The sequence below is a fragment of the Danio aesculapii genome, chromosome 15 (genome assembly GCF_903798145.1).
Source record: "Danio aesculapii chromosome 15, fDanAes4.1, whole genome shotgun sequence".
Classification (NCBI taxonomy): domain Eukaryota; kingdom Metazoa; phylum Chordata; class Actinopteri; order Cypriniformes; family Danionidae; genus Danio; species Danio aesculapii.
The window spans coordinates 43,111,240-43,138,625 of record NC_079449.1 but is presented as its reverse complement, the minus strand read 5'-3'; the positions used below and the strand labels follow the sequence as shown (position 1 = coordinate 43,138,625).

Sequence of the window (27,386 nt, the reverse complement as noted above, 5' to 3'; positions counted from 1 at the left end):
ATAAACAAATAAATAAACAACATATTTTCATATATACCGGAGGACCAAAAGAAAAAGTGGCTTCTGCAATGATGCATTTCTTGAAGTATGCAAAATAACAGTAAAGCTGTGTTAAATGTTACATTTTAAAAATAATCTTTGCACAATTAATTGATACAATTGTAGTTTTTCGCACAGATGAAATTTACAGCGCTAAAAGAATCAGCGGAAGGAGGTCAAATGACGTAATAGAGTTTAGATATTTAAGAACGTGACGTGGCACTATTAAAGCGGGAGCTGCTCACTTTGTGCAGAGTAAACAGTAGCAGTGTTTACCACACGTTTACAGTTGTTGATATTGCTATTTGTATAGCTAATAAGACAACATAGCACTAACACTCGCCAACCAATAGGCGGAGCTCCATCGCCACCGATTTTGACCTTGCATACAGTAGCCTAGTCAACATTTAAAATGGGTCAAAAAAGTGATGTAAGGATTTGATCCACTTCAAATGTTGACTACTGTATAGTTACCAAATAGCCTACGCATAAGTATGTGGTAAAAACAAAAGCTGAGGTTTCCTATACACTCAGCACCCACGATTCACCGAGTAATAAGGTGGATCCTGATGTGAAGGGCCTTAATTCTGAACATTTCACTGATTCAACGGGTTGCTGGTCACTGTCACAATCTGACCCTTTCAAATCAACCTAAAGGGGATAGTTCACCCAAAAATGAAAAATCAGTTCAGAGCTTCAACCCTAAACCCAAAATGATGCTTTAGTGATGTATCTGCAGCTGTATCCCCTCTAGACTGTACCAACCAAAAGTGGCTTCTGCAACGATGTATTTCTTAGAGTATGCAAAATAACAGTTAAGCTGTGTTCAATGTTACATTTAAAAATGATCTTTACACAATTACTTGTCAATTATACAACATTAATATATCAATAACATACTTTTGATATATCTAGACTGTTTTATTACATAATCTGACTTCTTCAAATCAACTATCTTAGGGATAGTTCACCCATTCATTCATTTTCCTTCAGCTTAGTCCCTTTATTCATCAGGGGTCGCCACAGCGGAATGCACCGCCAACTATTCCAGCATATGTTTTACACAGCCCTTCCAGCTGCAACCCAGTACTGGGAAACACCCATACATGCTCAATCTCTCACACAGACTCATACACTATGACCAGTTTAGTTCATCAACCAATTTAGTTCACCTACAGCGCATGTGTTTGGACTGTGGGGGAAACCAGAGCATCCGGAGAACATGCAAACTCCACACTGAAATGCCAACTGGCCCAGCCGGGACTCGAAGCAGAGACCTTCTTACTGTTAGCAGTGCTAACCCCTGAGCCACTCTCGAAAAGTTCACTCACAGATGAAAATCACCACATGGTTTACTCTCCTGTTAAACACAAAAGAAGATATTTCGAAGAATGCTGGTTCCCATTGACATCCATAGTAGGAAACAAAAATACAATGAAGTCAATGGGCACCTGCTATTAACATTCTTCAAAATATCTTCTTTTGTGTTCAACAGAAGAACTCAAATTTGCACAAGTGAAAGCTCAGTAAATGACAGAATGTTCATTATGTGGGTCAACAATGAATCAAATCAGGAATGATGCCGGATGGTTACAGACCAGCACAAGCTTCATTTATTTTTGTTGTTGTTTAATGTGTTTTAAAGTGTGTGATTAAAGTCAAGCAAGAGAACGCTGAAACGTTTATAAAACAGTCTACCTCCATGCACATGTTCACAGAGTGCGTTTTTGAGGGTGTTTGATGGTGATTACTGCAGGATACACACATTCACATCATCAGTAAGTGCATTACAGCAGCGGCTCCTGGATATGGTCCTGTTCATGACTCCGGTTCCAGCACCTGTCAGATATCTGCTTTATAGACATGGCAACTCTCCTCCAGCTTTATTTCTCACATATTTGCAGACACAATTTAAAGAAAGACTGGTATTTAAAAAAAACAATAATAGTGAAACAGACTTGATAGTATTGTGTTTGGAGAATGGACGGTTTAAAGGGATAGTTCACCCAAAAATGAAAATGTCCTGTCAATTTACTCATTCACAGGTCAACCGAGATGTAGGTGACTTTATTTTAGTAGAACATTAAAGGTGCAGTATGTAAGTTTGCCACCTAGTGGTTCAACTAGGTATTGCACTCCTGGATCAAAACAAATGCAAGGTTGCCAGATTGTCGTCACCAACAGCAGTGACCCTGACTGTCGAGCCTTTAGGTTTGCCACCTAGTGGTATAACTAGGTATTGCACCTAGTGGTTCAACTAGGTATTGCACTCCTGGATCAAAACAAATGCAAGGTTGCCAGATTGACGACACCAACAGCAGTGAGCCTGACTGTCGAGCCTTTAGGTTTGCCACCTAGTGGTTCAACTAGGTATTGCACCTAGTGGTTCAACTAGGTATTGCACCTAGTGGTTCAACTAGGTATTGCACTCCTGGATCAAAACAAATGCAAGGTTGCCAGATTGACGACACCAACAGCAGTGAGCCTGACTGTCGAGCCTTTAGGTTTGCCACCTAGTGGTTCAACTAGGTATTGCACCTAGTGGTTCAACTAGGTATTGCACTCCTGGATCAAAACAAATGCAAGGTTGCCAGATTGACGACACCAACAGCAGTGAGCCTGACTGTCGAGCCTTTAGGTTTGCCACCTAGTGGTTCAACTAGGTATTGCACCTAGTGGTTCAACTAGGTATTGCACTCCTGGATCAAAACAAATGCAAGGTTGCCAGATTGACGACACCAACAGCAGTGAGCCTGACTGTCGAGCCTAAAGGCTGATTTAAGACTGATTTAAGTTGTGTTGTAAATAAAAGCAATGGCACGCGATAGTAGGAATATTTTCATATTAAAAGGAGCTTTTGACTTTACTTGACGTGACTTTACAGCTCAAATTGATATATTAGAAACAGCTTCTATTTCTCACAGCTGAACAACAGAAAACTGACAATGATCAGCTCAGGTACAGCTCATGTGCTTTATTCAGTGTTAAATGCTAATAATGTGAGTCTGAATGCCATTTTACATGACATTTATTGCCGTACTACTGAAAGCAGCAGCAGAAAGTTCACCTCAGATCTGGAAAATAAAATAAACCGCTTGAAATTGAACTTTAGAACTGCGAAATAGTGCAAGCCAACACATCAGTGATTCAGCATCTACATTTAATCATGTTAAACAGGTTTAATATGTATTCATTAGGTTATAAACCTTACCATTTCGCTGAAGTGCAGTGAGTGCACTATTCTGTGCTTCTGAATGGCTGTTTTGTCTGGTGCATCACTGCGTATCTAGTCAAATACCAAGTTGTTAGGACATGGGATTACAGTGTAACCTGCTCACCTAATGTTTACGTTGGTATTATTTATATTATTTGCTAATTAATAACCAGCTCATGTGGAACTCTGAATCTGCGTCTCATTTCAGAGTCTGCTACTGTCCACCGGAGGTCGCATTTCGGTCAAAGACGAATGCTTTCAGAGCCTTTCTGAATGAATGAATGAAGTACGTGGTTTTCCACCATCTGGCAACCCGGGGTGCTGAAATATAATTGGCTGAACTGGCATTGGGCGGGTTAAAGAGACCAAAACAAAGACAGACGTTCCAGCACGTAACTCACATGTTCAAAGCAGAATATCTGACTTCAGCATTGTTTTTCAGATAAACAAGAATGTTCTTAGCATGTTTCTGAATATCTGCACACATATGATGGTGTTTTTATGATGCAGAAGTCTTTAACACAGATTTAACGCAGATTTTGAGCTGGATCCATGGCTCTTGGTGCTTCATATAATGGCAGTGAATGGTGACAGGTTTTATATCAGATTAAATATAAACACATACAGAGTCCAAACCAATAGATGTTGCTACTGATGACACACTGGGGTCTCGTCAAGCCAAACGATCAGTCCATGTAAGAAATTGAAGATTATTTACAACATTATTAGCTTTATATCATTTATCAGCCTGGTCAAACAGCTCTGGGCACATGTGTAAATGTAGTCTGATTGTAGTCCGGTGGCTGTAATGACGTCTTTAATGTCCTACTGAAGAAAAAAAAAAGTCAAATTAACAGGCAATGTTCATTTATGGGTGAACTATCCCTTATATAATGCTGGTTTTGGGTTTGAGAAGCTTGTTTTCCAGCGTACAGGTTAAGATGAGATGATCAGATTCAGACGCAGCACATCAACAGAGTCCTCTAGTGATTAAAGTGACAGTGCACTGATGATGGATAACACTATTATGGTTTGAAAAGAAAAGCACAAACTGCACAGTGTAGACAAATATTTATAGCTCAGTGTTAAAAAAAGGTGTAGCTACGTAGGACTAACTCTCCGAATGAAATAAACCTGAACGGAAAAGTGTTTCTGCTGGCGATGCACTGCTGGAGTTTGCCATGAGAAGGTCACTGTCAGATGATGAGGACGCTGCAGTAAGAGTCAGCAGTGGTTTATTCTGAATGAGCTTCAGTGCTTCTTCACGCTGGAGCCTGTAATGTGGAGCTTTTGATTTCCTTCAGCTGCTCTGGTGTCTCTGGAAACACAAAAAGGAAAGGAGTAAATACATCTAACAAGAAAAATGTCATCGCAGCCCCAGACTGTCGTTCTCACATGACCTCTGACATTACGGTGTGGTGTAATATGACTGCGTAATATGCATCAGCTGGTTAGCAGAGTTATTTAAAGAGCATTAACCGATAGCCAACACTATCTATCTATCTATCTATCTATCTATCTATCTATCTATCTATCTATCTATCTATCTATCTATCTATCTATCTATCTATCTATCTATCTATCTATCTATCTATCTATCTATCTATCTATCTATCTATCTATCTATCTATCTATCTATACATCTATCCATCCATCCATCCATCCTCCCTCCATCCATCTATCTATGCATCTATCTATCTTTCTATCTGTCTGTCTGTCTATCTGTCTTCTCTGTCTGTCGGTCCGTCCGTTCGTTCGTCCGTCCATCCATCCATCCATCCATCCATCCATCCATCCATCCATCCATCCATCCATCCATCCATCCATCCATCCATCCATCCATCCATCCATCTATGCATCTATCTATCTATCTATCTATCTATCTATCTATCTATCTATCTATCTATCTATCTATCTATCTATCTATCTATCTATCTATCTATCTATCTGTCTGTCTGTCTGTCTGTCTGTCTGTCTATCTGTCTTCTCTGTCTGTCGGTCCGTCCGTCAGTCCATCCCTCCGTCCGTTCGTCCGTTCGTCCGTCCATCCATCCATCCATCCATCCATCCATCCATCCATCCATCCATCTATCCCTCCCTCTCTCCCTCCCTCCCTCCCTCCATTCATGCATCCATCCATCCCTCAATCCATCCATCCATCCATCCATCCATCCATCCATCCATCCATCCATCCATCCATCCATCCATCTATCTATCTATCTATCTATCTATCTATCTATCTATCTATCTATCTATCTATCTATCTATCTATCTATCTATCTATTTATCTATCTATCTATCTATCTATCTGTCTGTCTGTCTGTCTGTCTATCTGTCTTCTCTGTCTGTCGGTCCGTCCGTCCATCCCTCCCTCCCTCCGTCCGTTCGTCCATCCATCCATCCATCCATCCATCCATCCATCCATCCATCCATCCATCCATCTATCCCTCCCTCCCTCCCTCCCTCCCTCCCTCCATTCATGCATCCATCCATCCCTCAATCCATCCATCCATCCATCCATCCATCCATCCATCCATCCATCCATCCATCCATCCATCCATCCATCCATCCATCCATCCATCCATCCATATCTATCTATCTATCTATCTATCTATCTATCTATCTATCTATCTATCTATCTATCTATCTATCTATAATATTTGTTTTTCCTTACTGTAGTAGTCAATGTTTACAGGTTTTCAATATTCTTCAAAATATCTTCTTTTGGGTTCAACACATGAAAAACCCCATAAAGGTTTGAAACTACCTGAGAGAGAGTAAATAGTGAGTGAATTTTTTTTTTTTTTGGTAAACTGTCCCTTTAAGGAATCAGTTGCTCTGATGACAGACTTCTGTATTTCTGAATCGCCCCTCGTTCACCCACACCTCTCCAAATGTTTGCACAAGAAATGAGGCGATATTGTGATGCAGTTCCTAGAGAAACAGAATATTAACTGAGAAAACAGTGGACGTGGCTTGTTTTTTCTACTGCGAGCTGATTGGATGAAGTAGGCGTTCATTCAGAAAGATGTGGAAAAGGGTTTGGGGAGACTTGTTACAGCAGACTCCTCCTCCTCACCATTTCTGTTTGATGTCTAAACTGACAGCTGGAGGGGCGTGGTTTAGTGTGTTTGCCACGCCCACTAACTCAGACAGACCTAATCTGAGAATTTAACTGAACACAAACAGGAAGTGCATTTGCAGATTTCAATTAAAGATTACAAGAGCATACTATTTTATTTGTTCTTAATGACATGCACAGAGGAATTGTTCAGCACAAGACTAGCAATGTGAGCTAACAACATCATATATGGTTAGTTTTGATTTCATGTGTACTTTAAAAGTATTTTATATAATGTTTAATGTATGGTGGGGGGTGGCTGTCAGAAGTGCTCGTGTCACTGACCTGTGTGTGTGCTGTGGTGCTGTGATGGCCGCTCGGTGCACAGTTCTGTGTTTCGGTGCCTCCAGACTGGCCGTGGGTGCAGAAACCTGGAATCTGGACACCTCCTGCTGCCATTCCTGATCAAAGGCCTGCGCCTCGGCTGAAAACACAACACACAAACAGCTGAGAGAGAGCGCTCGTGTGTTGTGGCTGGTTTCTTACCACTATTTAAAGGGATGGTTCACCCTGAAATAACAATTTACTCACCATTTGCACATTCTTGAAAGCTTTGAAAGCTTTACACTGACAAAAATGCTCTTCTTACTGAGAGTTTTTGTCTTGTGTCTAGTCTAAATATCTAGAAATTTTTGAAATCAAGAAACATTTTCTAGACAAGTCAAAAATATTGTCTTGTTTTCAGAAATGATGAGTCAAAATTAAGTGAGTTTTTCCTTAAAATAAGCAATAATCTGCCAATGGGGTGAGTGAAATGATCATATTTCAAAGCAAAAGCTTGATTATTTAGCCTATTAAGCATTGTTGGCAGTGTATGAGTTTCTATTGTCTGTTGAACACAAAAGAAGATGTTTTGAAGAATGTTGGAATCCAGTAACTGTTGACTTTCATAGAGGGGAACAAAAAGTACCATTGTCACCGGTTTCATTAGTATATCTTACTTTGTTTTGATTGTTTTTGAAAACCGGTAGCCATTGGATCACATTAGAAGAACAATACCACTGAAGTCATATACAAATATCTGAAGAGTTTATTTCCAAACACTTTAGCGCACTGACTATTCTTCTAAAATGAGCATTTTTCTCAGCCTCCTGTGTGTAGGTTCAGTAATTTCACATTTATGGCAAAAAAAAATTGCAGGTGGATGTAGCGGGACATGGCTGTGGACCAGCGAAAAAGGCCAAGTAAACACAACATAGCTGCCGTTTAGGCTGAAGCGGCACCCTTTTTGTTATGTTGTTCCAGTATCTGTAAAAGCTCAAATGTCTTATTTTGACTTTCTGTATCTATTTGAAAATGAAGAAAATGCCTGTGTGTCAGCATAGTGGCAGATTCAAAACAAGAGTAGCATCCTATGGTAATAAGGGAGAGATGGTCACTAGTGGGTGGGGCTTTCCCCCTCTAATGACATCATAAAAAGGGAGAATGTCAATCAAAGTGTTTCTGCAGAATGTTTTCATCAGGTTTGATTATAACACATACAATTAATTAATGTTTACCATTAGAAGCTGGATAGATTCACACACTGCTGACACACACCTGGGTTTAAACCCCTATTAAAAGTGATTTTTGCATAATAGCTGCCCTTTAACATTTGCCACAATGTCAAATGTGAATAAAATATGTCACTTAAATGAATGCTCACTCTCGTCCATGTTCTGGAAGTCCTGGTTGAACTCTTTCTCTCCAGTCTTTCTGTTCTCCTTCCTCTCGATGACGTGTCCTCGGTCCTGGATGTGATGGCCGATGGACATCTTCTGGAGCCCACTCTCAGAGTCCCGCAGAGACTTCTTGGTCTCTTTTATCTGGACACAGAGCACACACCAGCTGCTAATGCTGATCAGAGGAGTGTGTGCGTGTGTGTGTGTGTGTGTTAGCTGACCAGAGAAGTCCCAGCAAGCATTGTTTGTATTTAAAAGATGTGTAATCGACGTTTAAACATAGTCGCCTTGACTAAACTTTGGGATGTCAGTGAAAATCTAATAGACGTCTAAGAATAGGCCAAAACTAGACTAGTCGTCAAATAAACAAACATGAATGACTACACATATAAAGTCTGTCCAATCTGCCTATTTGACCACTTTGGGCTATTCTAAGACGTCTATTTTTTCACGGACAGCCAAATTTCGCCTTATTTTAGCCAAGCTGTCTACGTTTAGATGTCTATTAGACGTCTATTAAACACTAAATTGTTTGCTGTGGTATGTGTGTGCGTCTGTGTGTGCAGTACTCACTCCTCCAGGAGCACGGCGCGTCTGAGACGAGGCTGCGAACACTTTTGCCGGCTCGTCTCCTACTTTCGAGTAGGTCATGACAGAGGAGGAGGAGAAGGAGTGGCTGCTGGAGTCTGGAGATGACATGTTCTCCTGAAGAAAACAAAAACAGAAGAATTAGCGGCGTGTTATTGACTGAAAATGTGCTGTTTATTGGCTACAACGCACTCATGTCAACATAGCCTTAGGGGCCGACCCCACTAAATGTGCTTTCCGCTCTGATACTAGAGGAAAAGAAGTGTGCTGCGCTTTTTATGTTGCTAGGCAACCACTGAATCAGCAGCGTTCTGTGCGCGAGCGCTGCTGTTGATATTGTTATAATTATAATATTGTGATATTCATAATTTGTGAAGTCACACAGCTCTGGATAACTCGAAACAGTGACTGCTAGGCATCGTTTCAGCATCAATGTTGCAATGTGTGTCCGCAATAGTCAAAACTGAGGATATGGAGTGTTGAGACTGGATTATGGTCGATCAGCAATTGAGAATACATGAGATTTGTGCAACGTATAACCATTTGTAACCAACGTAAATGATGAAGTGAAACTTCATCATTTACATGTGGTTTAAAGGCATTTCAAGAAAGTGTAAAACATTCAGGCACAATAACATACAACATTTGTAACTTAAATGAAGAAAAATCTTACTGATTTTATAATACAATGAAGACGATAGTGTTATTTTACGTTACATTATTCCATTTCTGTATCTGGATTATAGTCCAGACCACCCGATAAGTAAATATATGTATATATGTGTATATATCTATGGCTCCGGATGGCCAGTCCTCCACTGCACCTTGGTCCCACAGTCATTTCAAAGGAGCGCTACCCTGTACTAAAATGGCGGCTCTATTGACGCATTCCTTCCAATAGACAACAACAGCCTAGGTGACATCTAATGTAAATATCTATGCAGTTGAACTCTCCGGAAAGCCATAAAGCTCTGTTTATTTTACTTTTTTCTTTGCACTGTTGTAATTATTCTTGCAATTTAATTTAATTTAATCATTACGCATGATTTACACCTTACAAAATCGACCCAGCCAATTTAAATTAATGGGTTTTTTTTTTCATATCGCAAACTATATTGCAGCAAAACAACAGATTTTTCCAATATCACGCAGCTCTAGACACCACTAGTCTCTCCTCCTTCTCATACGAACCCTGAGCATGCGTCAATAGCGCCACCACATTTGTACAGTGCTCCCAGGACAAAAGTCATTCAACTGCACTAGTCAAGACTAAAGCCAGTGTGAAGATGCTGGATTTTTGCGCAGTGTACGGAAGTAGTAACTAAAAGAAAACAAAGCATAAACGCAGAACATTCACAGGTAAGATTTCGTTTATTACGATTTTGTATGTTAGAAACGTTTGTGCTAAACAAGATGATGATACAGTCTCTTACTGCACTGACCATAAGACAAGGTAGCACCAACTCGCATTAAATTCTAGGCATATGCTAGTTTTGTTGAATAAAATCAACAAACAATGTAAATTAAATATGACAACATGACGCTGCGCTGCCAGAAACTTCTATTATTGTCGGCTGAGTGAAGTAACGGCTAGTTTTTGAAGTAACTTATAAGGGTGCCTGTTAATATAACACTGCCTGCGCCTCAATGTGCATACTGTCCACCCTAAATTATTGAATATTACATATGTTATAAACTATTTAGATCAGAAAATTGAGCACATTGAGACGCAGGGATATCGATGATTCACATGAGTCGTTCATTAACAAACGTATCATTTCCTCCGTTAGCATGAAAAGTGAACGCAGGATAGCGAGTGTGTTTCAGGACACGGATTAGATCTAATTTAACAGGGAGGGAGGATAATACATTACCATGCACACAAACACATGCTCTTTGTCGGCAATGCCAGTGTGGTTACTTATCCATCGATATAGAAAAGTAATGTAAAATTATAATTTTCATAATTTAAATAAATATTTGCATACTGACCACCCGATCATAGATATATGTTTATATGTGTATATATATCTCTGGCTCTGGATGGCCAGTCCTCCAATGCACCTCGGTCCCACATTCATTTCAAAGGAGCGCTAGTCTGTACTAAAATGGCGGCTCTATTGACGCATTCCTTTCAATAGACGACAATAGCATAGGCGACATCTAATGTACATATCTGTGCTTTAAAATGCTCCATAGTCGTCATGACAACACAAACACTGCTGTCACTCAACGTAAACCCCGCCTCTGCTTTCAATTGATCGGACAATGAAACAAGATACCTCTGATGTAGCATGTGTTTCAGCTCAGAGAGCGCAACGACAAAAGCGTGAGGGGCAGCAGGCGGGTAAAACACAAGGCACAGGGTGCATAAAAAACGCTTTCTTGAGCCATGACATTTAATGTGGTCAGTTTATTCATTCTAGTGTGAGTGAGTTTACATAAAGCCACAGTATCTATCTGCCACATGCTGATTCAGACTTTCAGCCACAGATGTCTGTTTTGTTCATGAGATGAGAAATTTTTACACCTTGATGAATTTAGGGAGTACGAGACAACACTTTATCTGCCCTACTTTATCTAGGGTACATGTGAACAGCCACTGTGATATGATGAGATACTGCTATAGATGTCAGAAAGAGATCAGACTTACAGTATGTCCATGCATCGCCTCCATCCGGTTCCTCATGCTTTCCATCATAGAGAAAGGACTGGCAAAGAAGTCCAGCTCCTGATGGCAAGATCACACACACACACACACACGTTCTATTGAGTGTCGCCTCTAAACTCTTTGACCAGACTGAAAGCTCTGAACCAAACCAGTTGAAACAATGCAGAAAGCAGTCATGTGACAACATCCACATCAGTCGATGATGAATTTCCTGAACTGCATTTTGATTGGTCAGAATTAACACGCGGGAAACTCATATGCACAGCACACATATGAGGAAAAGTCAGCAGGCAGTTTATGGACCTAATCACTGCTCCACATTTGCCCACAACCTACCATAATTACAGTAAAGTGTCAAAAAATGTTTTTTAATCAGAGAATTCAAGTCCCCCTGACTACAGCAGCTGGTTTAGCCCCAAAATAGTGAAGTACTTTCAAACAAACTGCTCCAGGGTTAATTTGAAAAGGTAGCAAGACCACCTCTTCCAGCAGGTCTCGGTACGCTTGTTTGGTCTGCTTTGGTACGGACCCAAGAATGATCACTGCTTTCACACCTTCCCAAACCAACCACACCAAAAAGGCAAACGAACTCTGGTACATTTTAAATGAACTCAATGCGGCAGGTGTGAAAGCACCCTTACAACTATGTTCTTGGATCATCTTTAGCCAGCAGCTAGCTCTCTGCAAGTCTCGCCCACTGAAGCCAAGCAGGGCTGTGCCAGGTCAGTACCTGGATGGGATTCCACATGGGAAAGCTAGGTTGCTGCTGGAAGTGGTGTTAGTGAGGCCAGCAGGGGGCGCTCAACCTACGGTCTGTGTTGGTCCTAACGCCCCAGTATTTTGATGAGGACTCTTTACTGCCAAAGACTATAGAATACTCAAGACATGTCACTCATATGCTTTTGAATGGGAAAATGTGTAACTGTCATGATGGCGATTGAAGCCCCGCCTTCTAGTGCAGGAACCAATCAGTGATCACTATATGGCAAATAAAGCCCGCTTTCTGGTACAGGAGCCAATCAGTGATCGCTATATGGCGAATAAAGCCCCGCCTTCTAGTACAGGAGCCAATTAGTGATCGCTATATGGTGAATAAAGCCCCGCCTTCTAGTACAGGAGCCAATCAGTGATCGCTATATAGTGAATAAAGCCCCGCCTTCTAGTACAGAAGCCAATAAGTGATCGCTATATGGCGAATGAAGCCCGCCTCCTAGTACAGGAGCCAATCAGTGATCGCTATATAGTGAATAAAGCCCCGCCTTCTAGTACAGGAGCCAATCAGTGATCGCTATATGGCGAATAAAGCCCCGCCTTCTAGTACAGGAGCCAATCAGTGATCGCTATACGGCGAATAAAGCCTGCCTTCTAGTACAGGAGCCAATCAGTGATCGCTATATGGCAAATAAAGCCCACCTTCTAGTACAGGAGCCAATTAGTGACCGCTACAGAATGACAACTCTCTGAGGGAGGGGTCTTGGACCAGACGTGAGTTTCTGCCGATTTAGTGTGATACGAACATTTAGAAATGAAACTAAATAGACAGTTGTTGTTTAATTTTATTAGTTATTCCTAATATGTAATGTAACCGTAAGCTTGGCAAATAGTTTCGGAGAAATTGATGTTTCCCCATTCAAACAGAATGCCCGAGCATAGCGCCGGAGAGGCGTTTCAAAGATGGCAGCCGAGTGAAAATACTTGCCTTAAAGGGACTTGGTACTGCTCAGTAAGCGCCATTAAACAGAGGTCCTGACTCTCTGTGGTCATAAAAAAAGAGTTGGCATCCTTGCCAAATTTAGCAAAAATGGCCTCCTAACCATCCCCATATCTCCTCTCCACCAATCAGCTGGTGCAATATGGCTGCCGTAACGTCATCCAGGTGGATGCTGCACTCTGGTGGTGGATGAGGAGATTCCCCCCAATGTGTAAAGTGCTTTGAGTGTACAGAAAAGTGCTATATAAATGTAAGGAATTATTATTATTATCAATTTTATTATTTTTTAAGTATGTAATCTGCATCTGATGCAGTTCCCAATACTGATAGAAGAACATTGTTAAAACCATGGATGCTGCTCAGCCTATTTTAGGGGGGCCTATATTTCTACTCAGCCCCCCTAAAACTTTTGTGATTAGCTCATAAACTGTACACTAAATTATCGCCTCAGTCCCCTTTAAATTTGAAATGAAAACATCGGCAGAATTCGGCTCCTCCCTGCCCCTTGTTTTTTATTTGATCAGCAAACACAGCCGTGGACAGCGAGAGAACGAGGTGTGTGATTATCAATTTGCGATTTGAATGGACTTCAAATGTGAAAAGTGTGTGTAAAAACGTGTGGAAGGTTTCTGCTGAGCACTCTGAATGTCTTCTCAGATTGGTAGCTGTCACCTCTGGTTATCACATCTAATAATGGAGGAGCAGCTGGAGTTCAGCTTCATTTATAAACCATCAACACCCTGCAGATAACACAGCCTGGCAGAGGACGCCACCGCTAGCTGCCTGTATTTTTAAGTGCTGCTTTGGGACAGGTCTCAGATGCTATTTTAGACGGACGCGGGCCTGAGGTCGTGACCCATTTATGCTACAGGCTATCATAGCCCCAGGGTCTCGTCTTACAGCTCCAGATGATTCAACACACCCAATGGGGAAAAACACTTTTGATTTAGAAATGAGCCGCACAGGAGCTCTAGGAAGAGCACAGAGTTCTGGGAATAATCAGAGCATTAGAAACGTTTCTCAGGTTACTGAACGGCCACATCAGTTGCTAAAACACACATGTGAATCATGAGCATGTGCTAATATCAAGTCAAGTACAGCTTTCTTGTCATGTGTGGACATAAAGTGGAATGAAATGTCACGTCTCGCAAGATCTCGGTGCTACATCAATAAGCATAAGCATAAGTATGAACACAACACTGAAAGTGAGAGCTATTTTAAACCTATACATAACTAACATACTGGAGCGCTAACCTAAATATACACTATGAATACTTGAAAAACAGCTTAAACCAGCCTAGGCTGGTTGGCTGATTTTAGCTGGTCGACCAGCCTGGTTTTAGAGGGGTTTTGGCCACTTCCAGGCTGGTTTCCAGCCATTTCCAGTCTGGTCCTAGCTGGTCAGGCTGAGAGATTACCAGCTAAAACCAGCTTTACCAGTCTATCCAGGCTGGGAGCCCAGTCAAAACCAGCTATGTCCAGCTTAAACCAGGCTGATCAAGCTGGTTTTAGCTGGTCATTTTTCAGCCTGACCAGCTAAGACCAGGCTGGAAATGGCTGGAAAACCAGCCTGGAAATGGCCTAAACCCCTCTAAAACCAGGCTGGTCAACCAGCTAAAAACAGCCAACTACCCTAGGCTGATTTAAGATGGATTTTTCAGCAGGGGTAAGCAGTCAAAAGACTGATGTCATAGTGCAACAACTGTTCGCTTTGTTGCTCTAGCTGAGAGCAAGCTAATGTTTACTAAGTACAACTACTTGCTCACATTCTAATGTCTGGTTACTGGAAAGCAGTAATGTGGTGTGTCAGTACAGTCTGACATTTTTAAATGGCATGAGGGTGAGTGAAATAACCGGGAAGGTCTTTGCAAGTCCGGAATTTTCATACTGGTTTTTTTTTCATCGTATTCATAACCAAAAATTTTGTCACGTACACAAATCTTGCAGATTGAGTCCGATGTGTATTAATTAATCTATTATGAAAAAACACAAAGCTATTCGAAGTCAATTCAAGCAGTGATACTTTGTTGCAGGGCCAGATTAACCAATGGGCATTATGGGCACAGGCCCAGGGGCCCCTGTGTGGAGAGGAAAAAACGCTGATTTTGTAGTGTCTATTTAGGCTAAGTGCAAATAGCACACCTCGTTGGAATGAGCTACTGTAGTTAAGTGATTCCCGCCCATCACTGTTTGATTGACAGAGACAACACAACTAAAGAGAGCGGCAAATACACTGAAAAAAATTATTCAAAGATGATTTCTTGGATTTACTAAATTTTTCTACGTTAAGTGGTTGTAAACAATTTATTTGGGCTGAATTTAAACAAACAAATTAAGTTGAACATTATTAAATTTTATTTGTTTGTTTAAATTCAACACAAATAAATAGTTTGCAACAGTTTTGCATGCAACACTTTTTTCAGTGTAGCAGCGTGAGTGACGTAGCTCGTAAAGCGCATGACAACATGTTCTGACACGATCGTCCATGAACCTGGTTCGAATTCAGCGTCTGATGAACTCATTCTTCTTTTTTACCCACTACATATCAGATTTTGCCTACTCTTCATCATGAGGAAGACAAGTAGGAGTCATTAATAAGTGAGTATATTATGGAGAACTGGATTGAAGAGGTGTTATATCCAAATCATATGCATTATAAGTTTGTAGAAGTTTACATTAAAATATATATTAAAATGCATAAATTTTCACTAGTATATTTTTTTCAAAGTATGCTTTAAATGCTTTAAAAATAAGTTAAATTTTTGTAGACTAGAAATATATGTACTGTATTTTACTTATTTTAAAAATGCGAGATATACATTATAGATTAGTTTTATTAAAAAATATATTAATCTTATTTTTTAATTCAACTATAGGGGTGCAGCCAGGTTGGGGGGCTACAAGACATTGTGTCCAGGGGCCTCTGAATTCTTAATCCGGGCCTGCTTTGTTGAATAGGCTACATATTGTGTTCATCCAATACTGCATTGAGAAAGGAAAGTTCAGCTCATTATCAAAGATCTGCGCTGGACTATTCCCGAAATGCAAAGTTTATTTCAGGAAATCAGCGGAATTTTGATACATTTCTTGTGATCCTTCACACATTTATGGCTCATTTCCACTGACTGGTACGGTACGGGTCAGTACGGGTCACCTTTATCAGGCTTGCGTTTCCACTGCTGAAAAGGGAACCAATTGTCCTCTTTTGGTGGGCATAGTGTACGACAGAAAGTTTCAGTCGACGTCAATTTTGCTCGAGGAAATGTCTACAGTAAAGCTGTATGGGTGGCTCACATATCATATGAGAAGCACTTCTCACAAAACAGATGCTTTATACACATAAATACTTGTGTTTATTATAAATACTATGAATACAGCTAAAACCATCTAAAACCAGTTTGACCAGCCTGGTTTAAGCTGGACATAGCTGGTTTTGACTGGGCTCCTAGCCTGGCTAGGCTGGTCAAGCTGGTTTTAGCTGGTAATCTTCCAGCCTGACCAGCTAGGACCAGGCTGGAAATGGCTGGAAACCAGCCTGGAAGTGGCCAAAACCCCTCTAAAACCAGGCTGGTCGACCAGCTAAAACCAGCCAACCAGCATAGGCTGCTTTAAGCTGTTTTTTTCAGTAGGGTGTTCAGTAGGGCTGCAGTACATGCAATGATATTACAAAGATAGTAATAGTCTCTAGCTAGGTAATATTTAAATAAGGTGCATAATAGTATTGCCCCTGCTGCAGCCATGGTACACCAATAAAGTTCCTTGATTATTACGCCAGAATGCTAATGGTCTAATCCGATTCAATGATCTATGCTAAGCTAAGCTAACAGCTCCTGCCAGACCCAGAGATCGGCTGAATGGTCTTGACATTGGTAAATGTGTCTCAACTGTGTTATTTTCCGAAAAGTGGAGTGTTGCTTTGGGTTTCAATACTGTTCACTCTGGAAATAATCATCTTCACAGTTCTGCAACCCTGAGACTGCTCATTGTACAGCAGTGCTGAAAGTCAGATGTCAGATGGCATGTTTCTGTCAAATGTCAGGCTACGCTGATGCCGACGTGCAGACCGTACCATCTATTGCATGACCCTAAAAACTACACCCCTCATCCTAAACCCTGACCCACGGGTGAACATGCTATCTTTACAGCTTCTTTTACAGGCCACTAGAAGAGGCTAGCATCTGATGAAAGTAATTACCAGGGATAAATATACTGAGCAGAGAGAGGTGAAGGATCACAGACAGACCAGAGTCTAAAATTAGCGCTCTGAGCTGCCAGTGTCAATGTGACGCTCCATAAGTGAAACAAACAAGATGTTAGCATGTAGCAAACAAAGCCCTGCCAGGGTATCAATGAACCCTTTTCACAAGACTGTTATGATTATGATGCGTTTAACTGTAAATTGTGCACTTTTTGAGGGAGCAGCCATTTGTAATGTGTCCGAAACCATAGTGGACGTTCTGAAGTGCACTCAATCAAGCCCACAATGCACTGCAATAAGGAGAGTACAACCGATGTACACTCAATACGCTTATTTCACGCAGCCGCCATTTTAAAGAACCAAAGCGAGGCTGCGGTGGGAAGAAACCCGCAAGTATAGGACCTTTTTGGCCAATCACAGTAATTTCTGTTGAGCACGTGAACACAATGGCAAATCAGCGCTGTTTTAAGAAAGCCATCAACAGTGCCTTAAATGTTAACGGGAAATTGACGGTTTTTCTTTTAATTCAGTATTGTGACAAGTCTAATATATTAAAAGAATCAGTTCATTAACTTGAGTTTGATAAAAGGCGTCTAAAACGTGTGTTTGGGACAGAAAATGTTAGCTAACTAGCGCAATTTCCGATTAACTTCGCTGAAAATGAGCTCTGATATCCCCTTTTATTTTCATTATTCATTCAAAACAGACCGTCGTGTCACCGTCGTGAAATTATAAATTTAAGTCACTTTCTCTTCGCTGATAAGATATACAGCTAGGTACACAACGTTCCTATGTAACTCCCAACGATACTTCCGGGTTTCTTCCCACCGCAGCCTCGATTTCGCTTTTAAAAATGGCGACCGCGTGAAATCAGTCTATAGCAATGGTGGCTGGTCAATAGCCTTCCTACTTTTGTTTTTAGGACAACTCATTTTTTGTTTTTCTATAATTGGCCTTCTGTGACTGGACTCATTCTGCTCAGCAGCAGCTTGTCATTTGACTGACGAGTATTAATCAATGTGGAAGCAACTGCAATTTCTCCAGATGAAAGAAAATTTGGTTTTATCTTTACAAAGATACCCGTTCACAAGGCGTTTGGATGAAGAAAAAAAGAGAATCAATGAGATTAGAGCAGATGTAGTGAGATGACTGACTTGAACCCTTTCACGCGTGAGTTTTAAATACTCCAGCTGACTCTCCTGCATCACTTTTTTATTGTGACCGTTACTCAGGATGCATTGTGATCTAAAGTTCCCATGACAAGTTTATGACGTGACCAATGATAACCCAATGATCTAGGTATATATCGCATTTCGTTTGTTTTTGCCTTCTTTTCAGTAAATATTCAGAAATGTTCTTATTATATTATAAAATATCTGATTCTCAAATATGTGTTAGAACATATACTTCGTCTTTTAAACAGCTTAATACTGATTGTATTATTTGTTATATGATGGGTAATGGGTGCCGCCATGTTTAGTCGTGCTGCCGGAGAGATCCGAGCTGCTGGATATACAACATCATTTTCTTTCGAAATACCTGAAAGTAAGTAACTGTTTATCTAAGAGAGGAAGAGAGAAAATATTCTAGTCACATAAACAGTGTGTATCTTGCATGAATAATGCACATCGTCCAGTTATATTAAAAAATAATTATTATTTCCGTCTGCACAGACATCCATGTGTATTTTAACTCTTAAATTGTATGTTTTGCTAGTAGTCATGTGCATTTAAATGTCTGAAATCTAAAATAAATGTTATTTGTTTGAAAACATGGATGAATTGTGATTTAAGATAAGCACTCCGCATCTCTTTCTGTGCTTCAGCGCGCGCCATTAGATTTTAATTTGCAGCTGATGACGTGCGTTACAACGTTATAATCACACCGGTGTGATTGTACACTTCAGGAACTAGCCAATGCTGATCACACCGGTGTGATTGTATGCTTCAGAGACCAGCCAAGGCTGATCACACCGGTGTGATTGTACACTTCAGGAACCAGCCAATGCTGATCACATCGGTGCAATCTTATGCTTCAGAGACCAGCCAAGGCTGATCACACCGGTGTGATCGTACTCGTAAAAGAGATAAGCAGAAGGTCTTTGAGAAATCTGAAAGCCAGAAAAAAAGGAGAACAAGGTTTGTTTTCAAGTAGTGCTATTGGCCAGTGATTATGCAAATAGCGAATAGTGTGTTTGTGTGTTTAATGATTATCTTGATTATTTCATTATTGATAATAAACCCAAATTGAACTGAAATTCACTGATCTGTGGTACATTTATTGCATGCTTTAGCAGTGATACATCACCTGATAAATGGCTTTTACACTCCTGCATTATTAACAGTTAAATTTTTTGGGTTGTTTGCTTGATGCCAATGGCTAGAGAATACCCACAATACACTGTGAGGTTTGCACGGAATGAATTTTCATATCTGACCACAAGATGGGGTTCACAGCAGAATACTATTGGTGTAAGTTTCTAAATAAATTATTTTAATTTAGCGAATAATGAACAAGGGTACGTATTACATATTTTAGCCAAAACAAATTTCTCCAGATGTACTCGTACAAAACAAATCACAACACAAGGATGAGTAGATGGCAACTCTTCTTTCATTACTCTAGCGAGTGAACAGATGTAGCATTTTCACCTGCTGTCCTATAAAACAGGTGAAAAGCTCCGCAGGCCCTGAGCCAGATTTACACACCAGAATAGAGTTTGCGTCGCCTGCAGTAGCAGCCAACCAGAGCTTCAGAAATAACACCTCATGGGTGACCTTTCAAGACGGAAGGACTTTCTAAATAAAATATAGAGTGTGAATCACATGATTTCATGCTGCTTCAGGAGAAAGATCTGCAGTTATTATTATGTACTTTACAATGGTCCGATTCCCAGAAAGCCTGAGTCAGTGGCACAAAGCCTCTTTATTGTCTTGAAAAACTCAGCAATTTTAAGCCTTTCTTTAAAGAAATGTATAAAAGCTCTGATATACATCAAATTAAGTTCCTTTTTGTTCTTCGTTTGAGGGCAAAAAAAATTTGAGTGATGTTTTCAAACACTCTGACACCCCCGCGCAGCAGGAGGCGATGTTTTTAAATGTGTACTGACATACACAACAATAATGGTGGCTGAGAAAGAAGAACAGTTTCATAGATAGGTAGCAAACAGCCTTCTCTGTGAGAAGCTCCACTGCGATATGTCACATTGCTATATATTTGCAGACATGAACAATGTTTTGAGCTTTATCAGATGTAGCGCGGTGCTTTTCAGCAGGAAAAAATATCGCAGTGTCAGTTTTCTTTCAATATAGTGCTGCTCTACTTTGCCGCTCCAGCCGATAGCAGAACAGCAACTATTGGGGAGGCGGGGTTAAAGATAGTAAGGCCCAATCTGATTGGCCAAATGTACAATAACAACCAACGCATAAAATAAATGTAATTTATCACACATGTCTGCGATATGTATATTACAAACAATATTATCACGATATTTTTGCGGTATATTGTTCATCTCTTGAAATTACATTCATATCGCAATATAAACAACCAATGCATAAAACAAGTGTAATCATGTATAACCTAGGTCTGGGATACATTTATTGCAAATACTATAACAATAATTTTAGCGATATACTGTGCAGCCCTAATGGGAAGCTCTCATTCCTGTAGTCAAGTGCAGAAAGCATCCCAGGGACAGTTGAACCACAAGAATAAACAACAGTAGTGAAGTATGAGCTCAAATACTCACTCGGTCACTGCGCTGGTGTTGGCCGGTGTTAGGATGTCTGTGACCCCGCTGGTGGACATCTGTGATGCTGGGCATGAAGCTCTGGGCGAAGGGGTCAGAAAACCCCCCCATCATCTGCCGCATACGCTCATGATGCAGCCGGAAGGGGTCGCTAAAGAAGAAGACATGAGGCAATACAATAAAAAAATTAAATAACATTTTGATGCTTGCCAATTTGCATAACCTTACAACGTCCTAAAAGTATGTACATTTTTTGTGATGAAAAAGTCCATGCTTTTGAGTATCAGACGAGTGTGCAAGTTTTGGGACAAACTACTTCCTCATTATGTTGCTTAGCTACAACACCTGTCAATCATCTCCACACGTCATCCACATTTCTGTCATATTTAATTACTGACCATATTGGAGATTCAGCTGTGTGTGAATCTGCCATTCATCAGACTTTCATGCAGAGAAATCTCCTCAGGTCTTTGCAGAAAAATGCATGCAGAAGTTACTGACCAAACACGTCTCTTTTTAAGTTCAGTATTGTTGTTGCAGATGAAATGTAACACGGAAAATGTGATTTGAATATTTTGAAGTAGGATTGATATGAATTAACAGTCATTTAAACATCTTTACCAAAGCCTCTCTACTTAACTGTCGGTCTCGCATGTCAGCCATGTTTGTAGTTTGTTTTAACCGAGTTTGTAGTTCTAATCAAATTCACACCCAATGGGCAATATTAGCGGTTAGAGTACAGACGGTTGAAGATAGCAAGGCCCTATCTGATTGGTCAAATTAACAAAACCAATTAATAAAATAAATGTAATTTATCACACGTCTGTGATACGTATATTGCATATACTATTATCGCGATACTGATCATTTTGCAATATATTGTGCAACACTAGTGCTGAAGTTGGATTTAATTTTCACAACTTTATTTATTAGATTTTTTAATATTCAAACACATTCTCTAACAAGGTTTGTACGAAAACAAATGGGGGATGAATAAATATTGATAATGAAAACTACAATAAAAGTAATCTACATATGTGTGTTTGTGAGGGGTGCTAATATTTTAAAGGTGCGGTAGATGATCTGTCAAAATGTTATCCTTTAGCATAATATCTTAGAAACACAGTCCCTCCCTCCCCTGCCATCCAAAGCCACGCCTCCTGAAATCACGAGCGCGCACCATAAAGATGACACTAGACAACCCACTAGATCAAGTCATTCGCCAATAGAAAACTTTTCAGTACTTTATAATACTACAATTCCCAATGAGAAACTGTATTATGTAAAGCACTTTGAATTGCCACTGTGTAAGAAATGTGCTATTTAAATAAACTTAAACTTAAATAAAAAAAGCACATTTACGGTTGTGTAGCAGCAGAACTCGTCATAATGTGCAATAATTCACACATGCAAGGATCGCTGGTCTCGCTCTCTCACACGCTTTGTCCTAAAGCCACTACTGTATGATTAGTGTTTGGCCGGCGGCGTGCAGGAATTACACTTATTACTAAGCCATACCTACATGCTATTTCAGAGCGAAAATTCAGAGTAGCCTTGAACAATAAAGGGAGCGCGTCACAGGCTGTCATTGTTCAAAAATGACCCAATGTGAATATAAAAGCAAATTCAGCTCAGTATAACAGGCTAGGCGGAATAGCGCTGTTTACTGATGTTTTGTTGTTAAACTGAATATAAATCTACATTACTGATGCTGTAAAAGGCCCTTATGACACTGAAAATAGTCACATCAATCTATCGCCGGGAGATTTTAGTGACTGAACAACACTTCTGTGCATATAACCCATTCATAACAACACAATCAGCTTTGGGGGACTAAAATAGTTTTAAAACATAACACTACCTGTCTAAAAGAAATACTTCAGCCATGGTGTCGTCCTTCCTCCAGCGTGCAAAACTAACTCCAATATTAATTCAGGAGTTTAACAAGTTTTTATTCAGCATTTGTTTTTACAGCTGTCTCTCTCTCTCTCTCTCTCTCTTGTGTGCACGTGAATGCACAAAAGGTGGATCTGCGTAAACAGGTGCGCAGATGTTCAAATCTACATTTGCTGACAGACAGTTTGGGCTTCTTATCAGAATTATGGGAATTATTCCATAATTGTAAATGGATAAACATGTTTTAGTCTTCTGCCTCACATCATATTAGTAACGTCCTCACAACGTCAAGCTGGAACATCATTAGATGTTGATATTTGGTTGTTTTTAGGTTGTGTTGGAAACTAACCAAAATGCAACTTCTATCCGACGTTGGACACTGATGTCGGCCTGACATTGGGTTCTGACGTCAATTCAATTTTTATTTACAATCAAAATGCAACGCCCCCATGATGTTGGGGTACAACGTCAATCTGACATCACATTGATGTCCTGTGACTGCTGGGGAGTTTGGTAAATCATTCCACTAATTTGGCAACTTGTTAAATGTTGCCTGGGAAATTTGAACCCATTTGGGATGACACTAAACTCTACACGACACAGTTGAGTGTCCAAGTGCATAGGTGTATCCAGTGTTTCATTTGGGATGCAGTTATTGTCCATTATGACAGTGTTTCACAATATCTTCTTGGCAGTTAGCAGGTCTTTTTTTAGGACTGATTAGTTTCAACAGCCTGTGGGACATGCAGTATTTTCACAAAACCCATGAACAAAATCAAAGAAGACGACAAAAGGGAACCCTCGGCCACAAAACCAGTCAAAGATTTTGTTCATTTTTGTACATCAATTGATTTGTTCACCATCTGAAAGCTGAACAAATAAGATTTCCATTGATATTTGGTAAAATCTGTAATCTGAGGGTGAAAAAAATCTAAATTCTGAGAAAATCACCTTTAAAGATGTCCAAATTAAATGACTAAATAAAGATTAAGTTTTGATAAATATGTACAGTAGGACGTTTACTAAATAACTTAATGAAAGATGATCTTTACTTAACATTCTGATGTTTTAGGGTTATCATACAAACATGAGACTGGTTTTGTTGTATATATATATATTATATTGTATATATATATATATATATATATATATATATATATATATATATATATATATATATATATATATATATATATATATATATATATATATATATATATTGCATATAATATATGACCCAGACTATATTAAACACACATTCACTTAAAAATAAACATGCTTTGTAAGTGTTGTCCATCTCCCCATTCAGTCATGCGTGTACAGTAATAATACATCATGAGTGGACGCTGAGGACATGAAGTGCATACCTTGTTGCGCTATTTTACAAAGAAAGAAGAGACAGAAATAATCTTCATTATACTTTCTGTTTTTACAGCACGGTGAGATAAAACATTATTCATTATACCGTGATTTCAGTGCACAGACTCTTCAGTTAAACACAGACACAGTTTCATAAGACTGTGAGTATCTTCTCCCTCATAACACAATGGGCTTTGTTTTGGAATTGCAACAATATCTTTAATAACAAGCATAGTATCTAGTGGGTATTAGGTAAAGCTGTAAAGTTTAAAAATTCATAAAAATAAAATATCCTCAAAATATTTATTTATTTATTTATAGATTATTTTTATAATTATTTAAAAGATAAATTATAACAATTAAAGTAGCACTTTTGTGTTTTGGTTATTTGTACTTCTTGTAAAAATATTTATGATATGACAACTACAGTATAAGGTTAATATAAACCTCATAGTCTTCATAAATATTTTAGGGACTGAATCTTGTTGATATCTAAGCTACAGTGTACTGCAATTATTTGACGATAGGTTGACACATATACACACACACACACAAATATATATATATATATATATATATATATATATATATATATATATATATATATATATATATATATATATATATATATATCAACCGATCGTCAAATAATTGCAGTATAAAACTGAGCGAGTTTATACAAACAAAGCTTTTCTTATGTATATTTATGTTCTTTTTCTTTTTATTTTTTACTTTGTAAAAATAATTAGTTTGCGCCAAATCCTGAGTTAAATTAAATCCCAATCCATTCATTCCACTGGTTGTATATAGATTAAACAGTACACAGGTTTTCAATGCATTATAAGGGTTTTAAGAACTAGTCTGACATAGTCTTCATCAATTAACCTTCATTTCCGAACTCAAATTAGACTAATCTGCCTTTTTATAACATGTTGTAATTATTGTGAACAGGCAAAAAACAAAATTAAAGTGACTAACTTGTAAGACTAGTCCAAGGAGTTTATCGAAACTCATAATAACACAACAACAGCTGTTAGAGTGAACCTAAAGTCAGTGCACGACCTGAGATAAACAGGGTTATAATACAACAAATAATTAGATTTATTGGATCATCTAAATAATTCAAGCAACAATTTGTGCTATGACTTCGTTCAACAAAAAGAGTGTTTTTTAAAACATAATAGACTAACGTAATAAAACACTATATTACCTTATATGTTGTTACATTAGTATTTATTGGGTTAAAAAAAACGCTCTTTTTGTTGAATATTCGTATATATATATATATATATATATATATATATATATATATATATATATATATATATTCGTATATATACGTATATATTCGTATATACGTATATATACTTAATTTACATACACTTTGGCACCTCATTATTTGTTTATCGTTATTTGTTTTTCCAAACTGTGTACAAGTGTATTTAAATGTGAATAAATATGAAGACTCACGCGAAGAAAGGGTCCTCCTCGAGCTGTCTGAAGTTGAACATGTTGACGGATTCAGGATCTCGGCTCTTCTGGAAAGACGCACTCGGTTACTAGAGACGGCGGCGGCGGAGGGGCACGTGACCGGCGTTCAGCGCGCTGATTGGCTGATCTCTGACGCACCGGTTTCTCCTCCTGTTTTGTGTCTGAGTGGTCATGACAACACTTTTAATTCTCTAGAAGACGTCGGCATTATTAATCTGTATTATTAATAGGGACTGAATCTTGTTGATAATAATTAATGATTAATAAATAATTAATCATTATTAATATTGTAAGATTATAGTGTTTATGTCGCTACATTAATACTCTAATTTCTGAATTGTGTTATGAACACAGACATCATGTGTTTATAGACAAGACGTTTAATTTTGGAATAATTTGACGATATATTTTTTATTATATCATACTATATTTTTATTATTTATATCATATTTTAATGTTATTACTAAAGTATCATATACATTACATAAGACAAATTTAGCTCAATGTAGACCAAACCTTTCACATTTCATAAATGATTTCATATTATATGTATTTTCATTGAACAACCACAAAACAAAAAAGCATGGGAAACGTATACTGCTCTGAAAACAACATTTAAATTCATGTAAATGTCTTCTTTTTTATTATTGATCTTGTGGTATTGAATTAATAAAGCTTTTTAAAAATGCGAGGATAATTTTGTCAATAGGAAAATTATTGATGTTTACAAATTTCCTGCTGTAAATACATAAATACACAATTTTTGTAGTCGATATTAGTATTATGGATAGCAACTTTGTTCAGTCATTAATTTTCTTTCAGCTTTAGTCCCTTTATTCATAAGGGGTTGCCACAGCGGAATGAACCTCTAACTATTACAGCATATGTTTTACTCAGCAGATGCCCTTCCAGCTGGGAAACACCCATACACTCTCACATTCACACACATACGCTATGGAAAGTTTAGCTTACCCAATTCCCTTCTGGCACATGTGTTTATGGAGACCGGAGCACCTGGAGGAAGCCCACACCAACACAGGGAGAACATGCAAACTCCACACAGAAACGCAGACTGACCCAGTCGGGACTCGAACCAGGGACCGTCTTGTTGTAAAGCCACAGTGCTAACCACTGAGTCACCGTGTCGCCCTGGATAGCAACTTGATTTGGGCAAATTAAGATTATTTATTTACTCGGCTTTTACATGATGCATAAATTAAAAAAATACATTTATGACTGGTTTTGTGGTCCAGGGTCAAAATATATATGAATTAAATCACATGCGGGCATCACGGTGGCGCAGTGGGTAGCACGATCGCTTCACTGTAAGAAGGTCGCTGGTTTGAGCCCCCGCTGGGTCAGTTGGCTCCTGTGTGGAGTTTGCATGTTCTCCCCGTGTTGGCGTGGGTTTCCTCCGGGTGCTCCGGTTTCCCCCACAGTCCAAACACATGGGGTACAGGTGAATTGGGTAAGCTAAATTGTCCATAATTTATGAGTGTGTATGGGTGTTTCCCAGTGATGTGTTGTGACTGGAAGGGCATCCACTGTGTAAAAACATATGCTGGATAAGTTGGCGGTTCAGGAAAATGAAGTATATCTGTAAGTTTATGTCATGTTATATTTTCAGAATGAGTGTAAGAGCAGTAAGTAAGGGTCCAGCCCATAGGAGCAGCATGCATGTGTGTGTGT

General features: G+C 39.1%; 1 protein-coding gene across 2 annotated transcripts; it reads right to left on the bottom strand.

Annotated features, from left to right (window-relative positions):
* Positions 1–1,707: 1,707 nt before the first annotated feature.
* mlf1 (myeloid leukemia factor 1) lies at positions 1,708–25,746 on the bottom strand. 2 transcript variants are annotated; one of them, XR_008838896.1, is made up of 8 exons: positions 25,677–25,746; positions 20,952–21,102; positions 11,277–11,354; positions 8,609–8,740; positions 8,020–8,179; positions 6,660–6,798; positions 2,469–4,571; positions 1,708–2,418 (listed from the first exon to the last, which is right to left on the bottom strand). XR_008838896.1 is itself a non-coding variant. In XM_056473539.1 (7 exons), the coding sequence occupies exons 1-7, from the start codon at positions 25,715–25,717 to the stop codon at positions 4,505–4,507; spliced, it is 768 nt and encodes a 255-aa protein (XP_056329514.1). In that variant the 5' UTR covers positions 25,718–25,746; the 3' UTR covers positions 1,708–4,504. The 2 variants fall into 2 exon arrangements, 1 of the variants encoding a protein (XP_056329514.1); XM_056473539.1 differs by having other exon boundaries at positions 1,708–4,571.
* Positions 25,747–27,386: the final 1,640 nt, after the last annotated feature.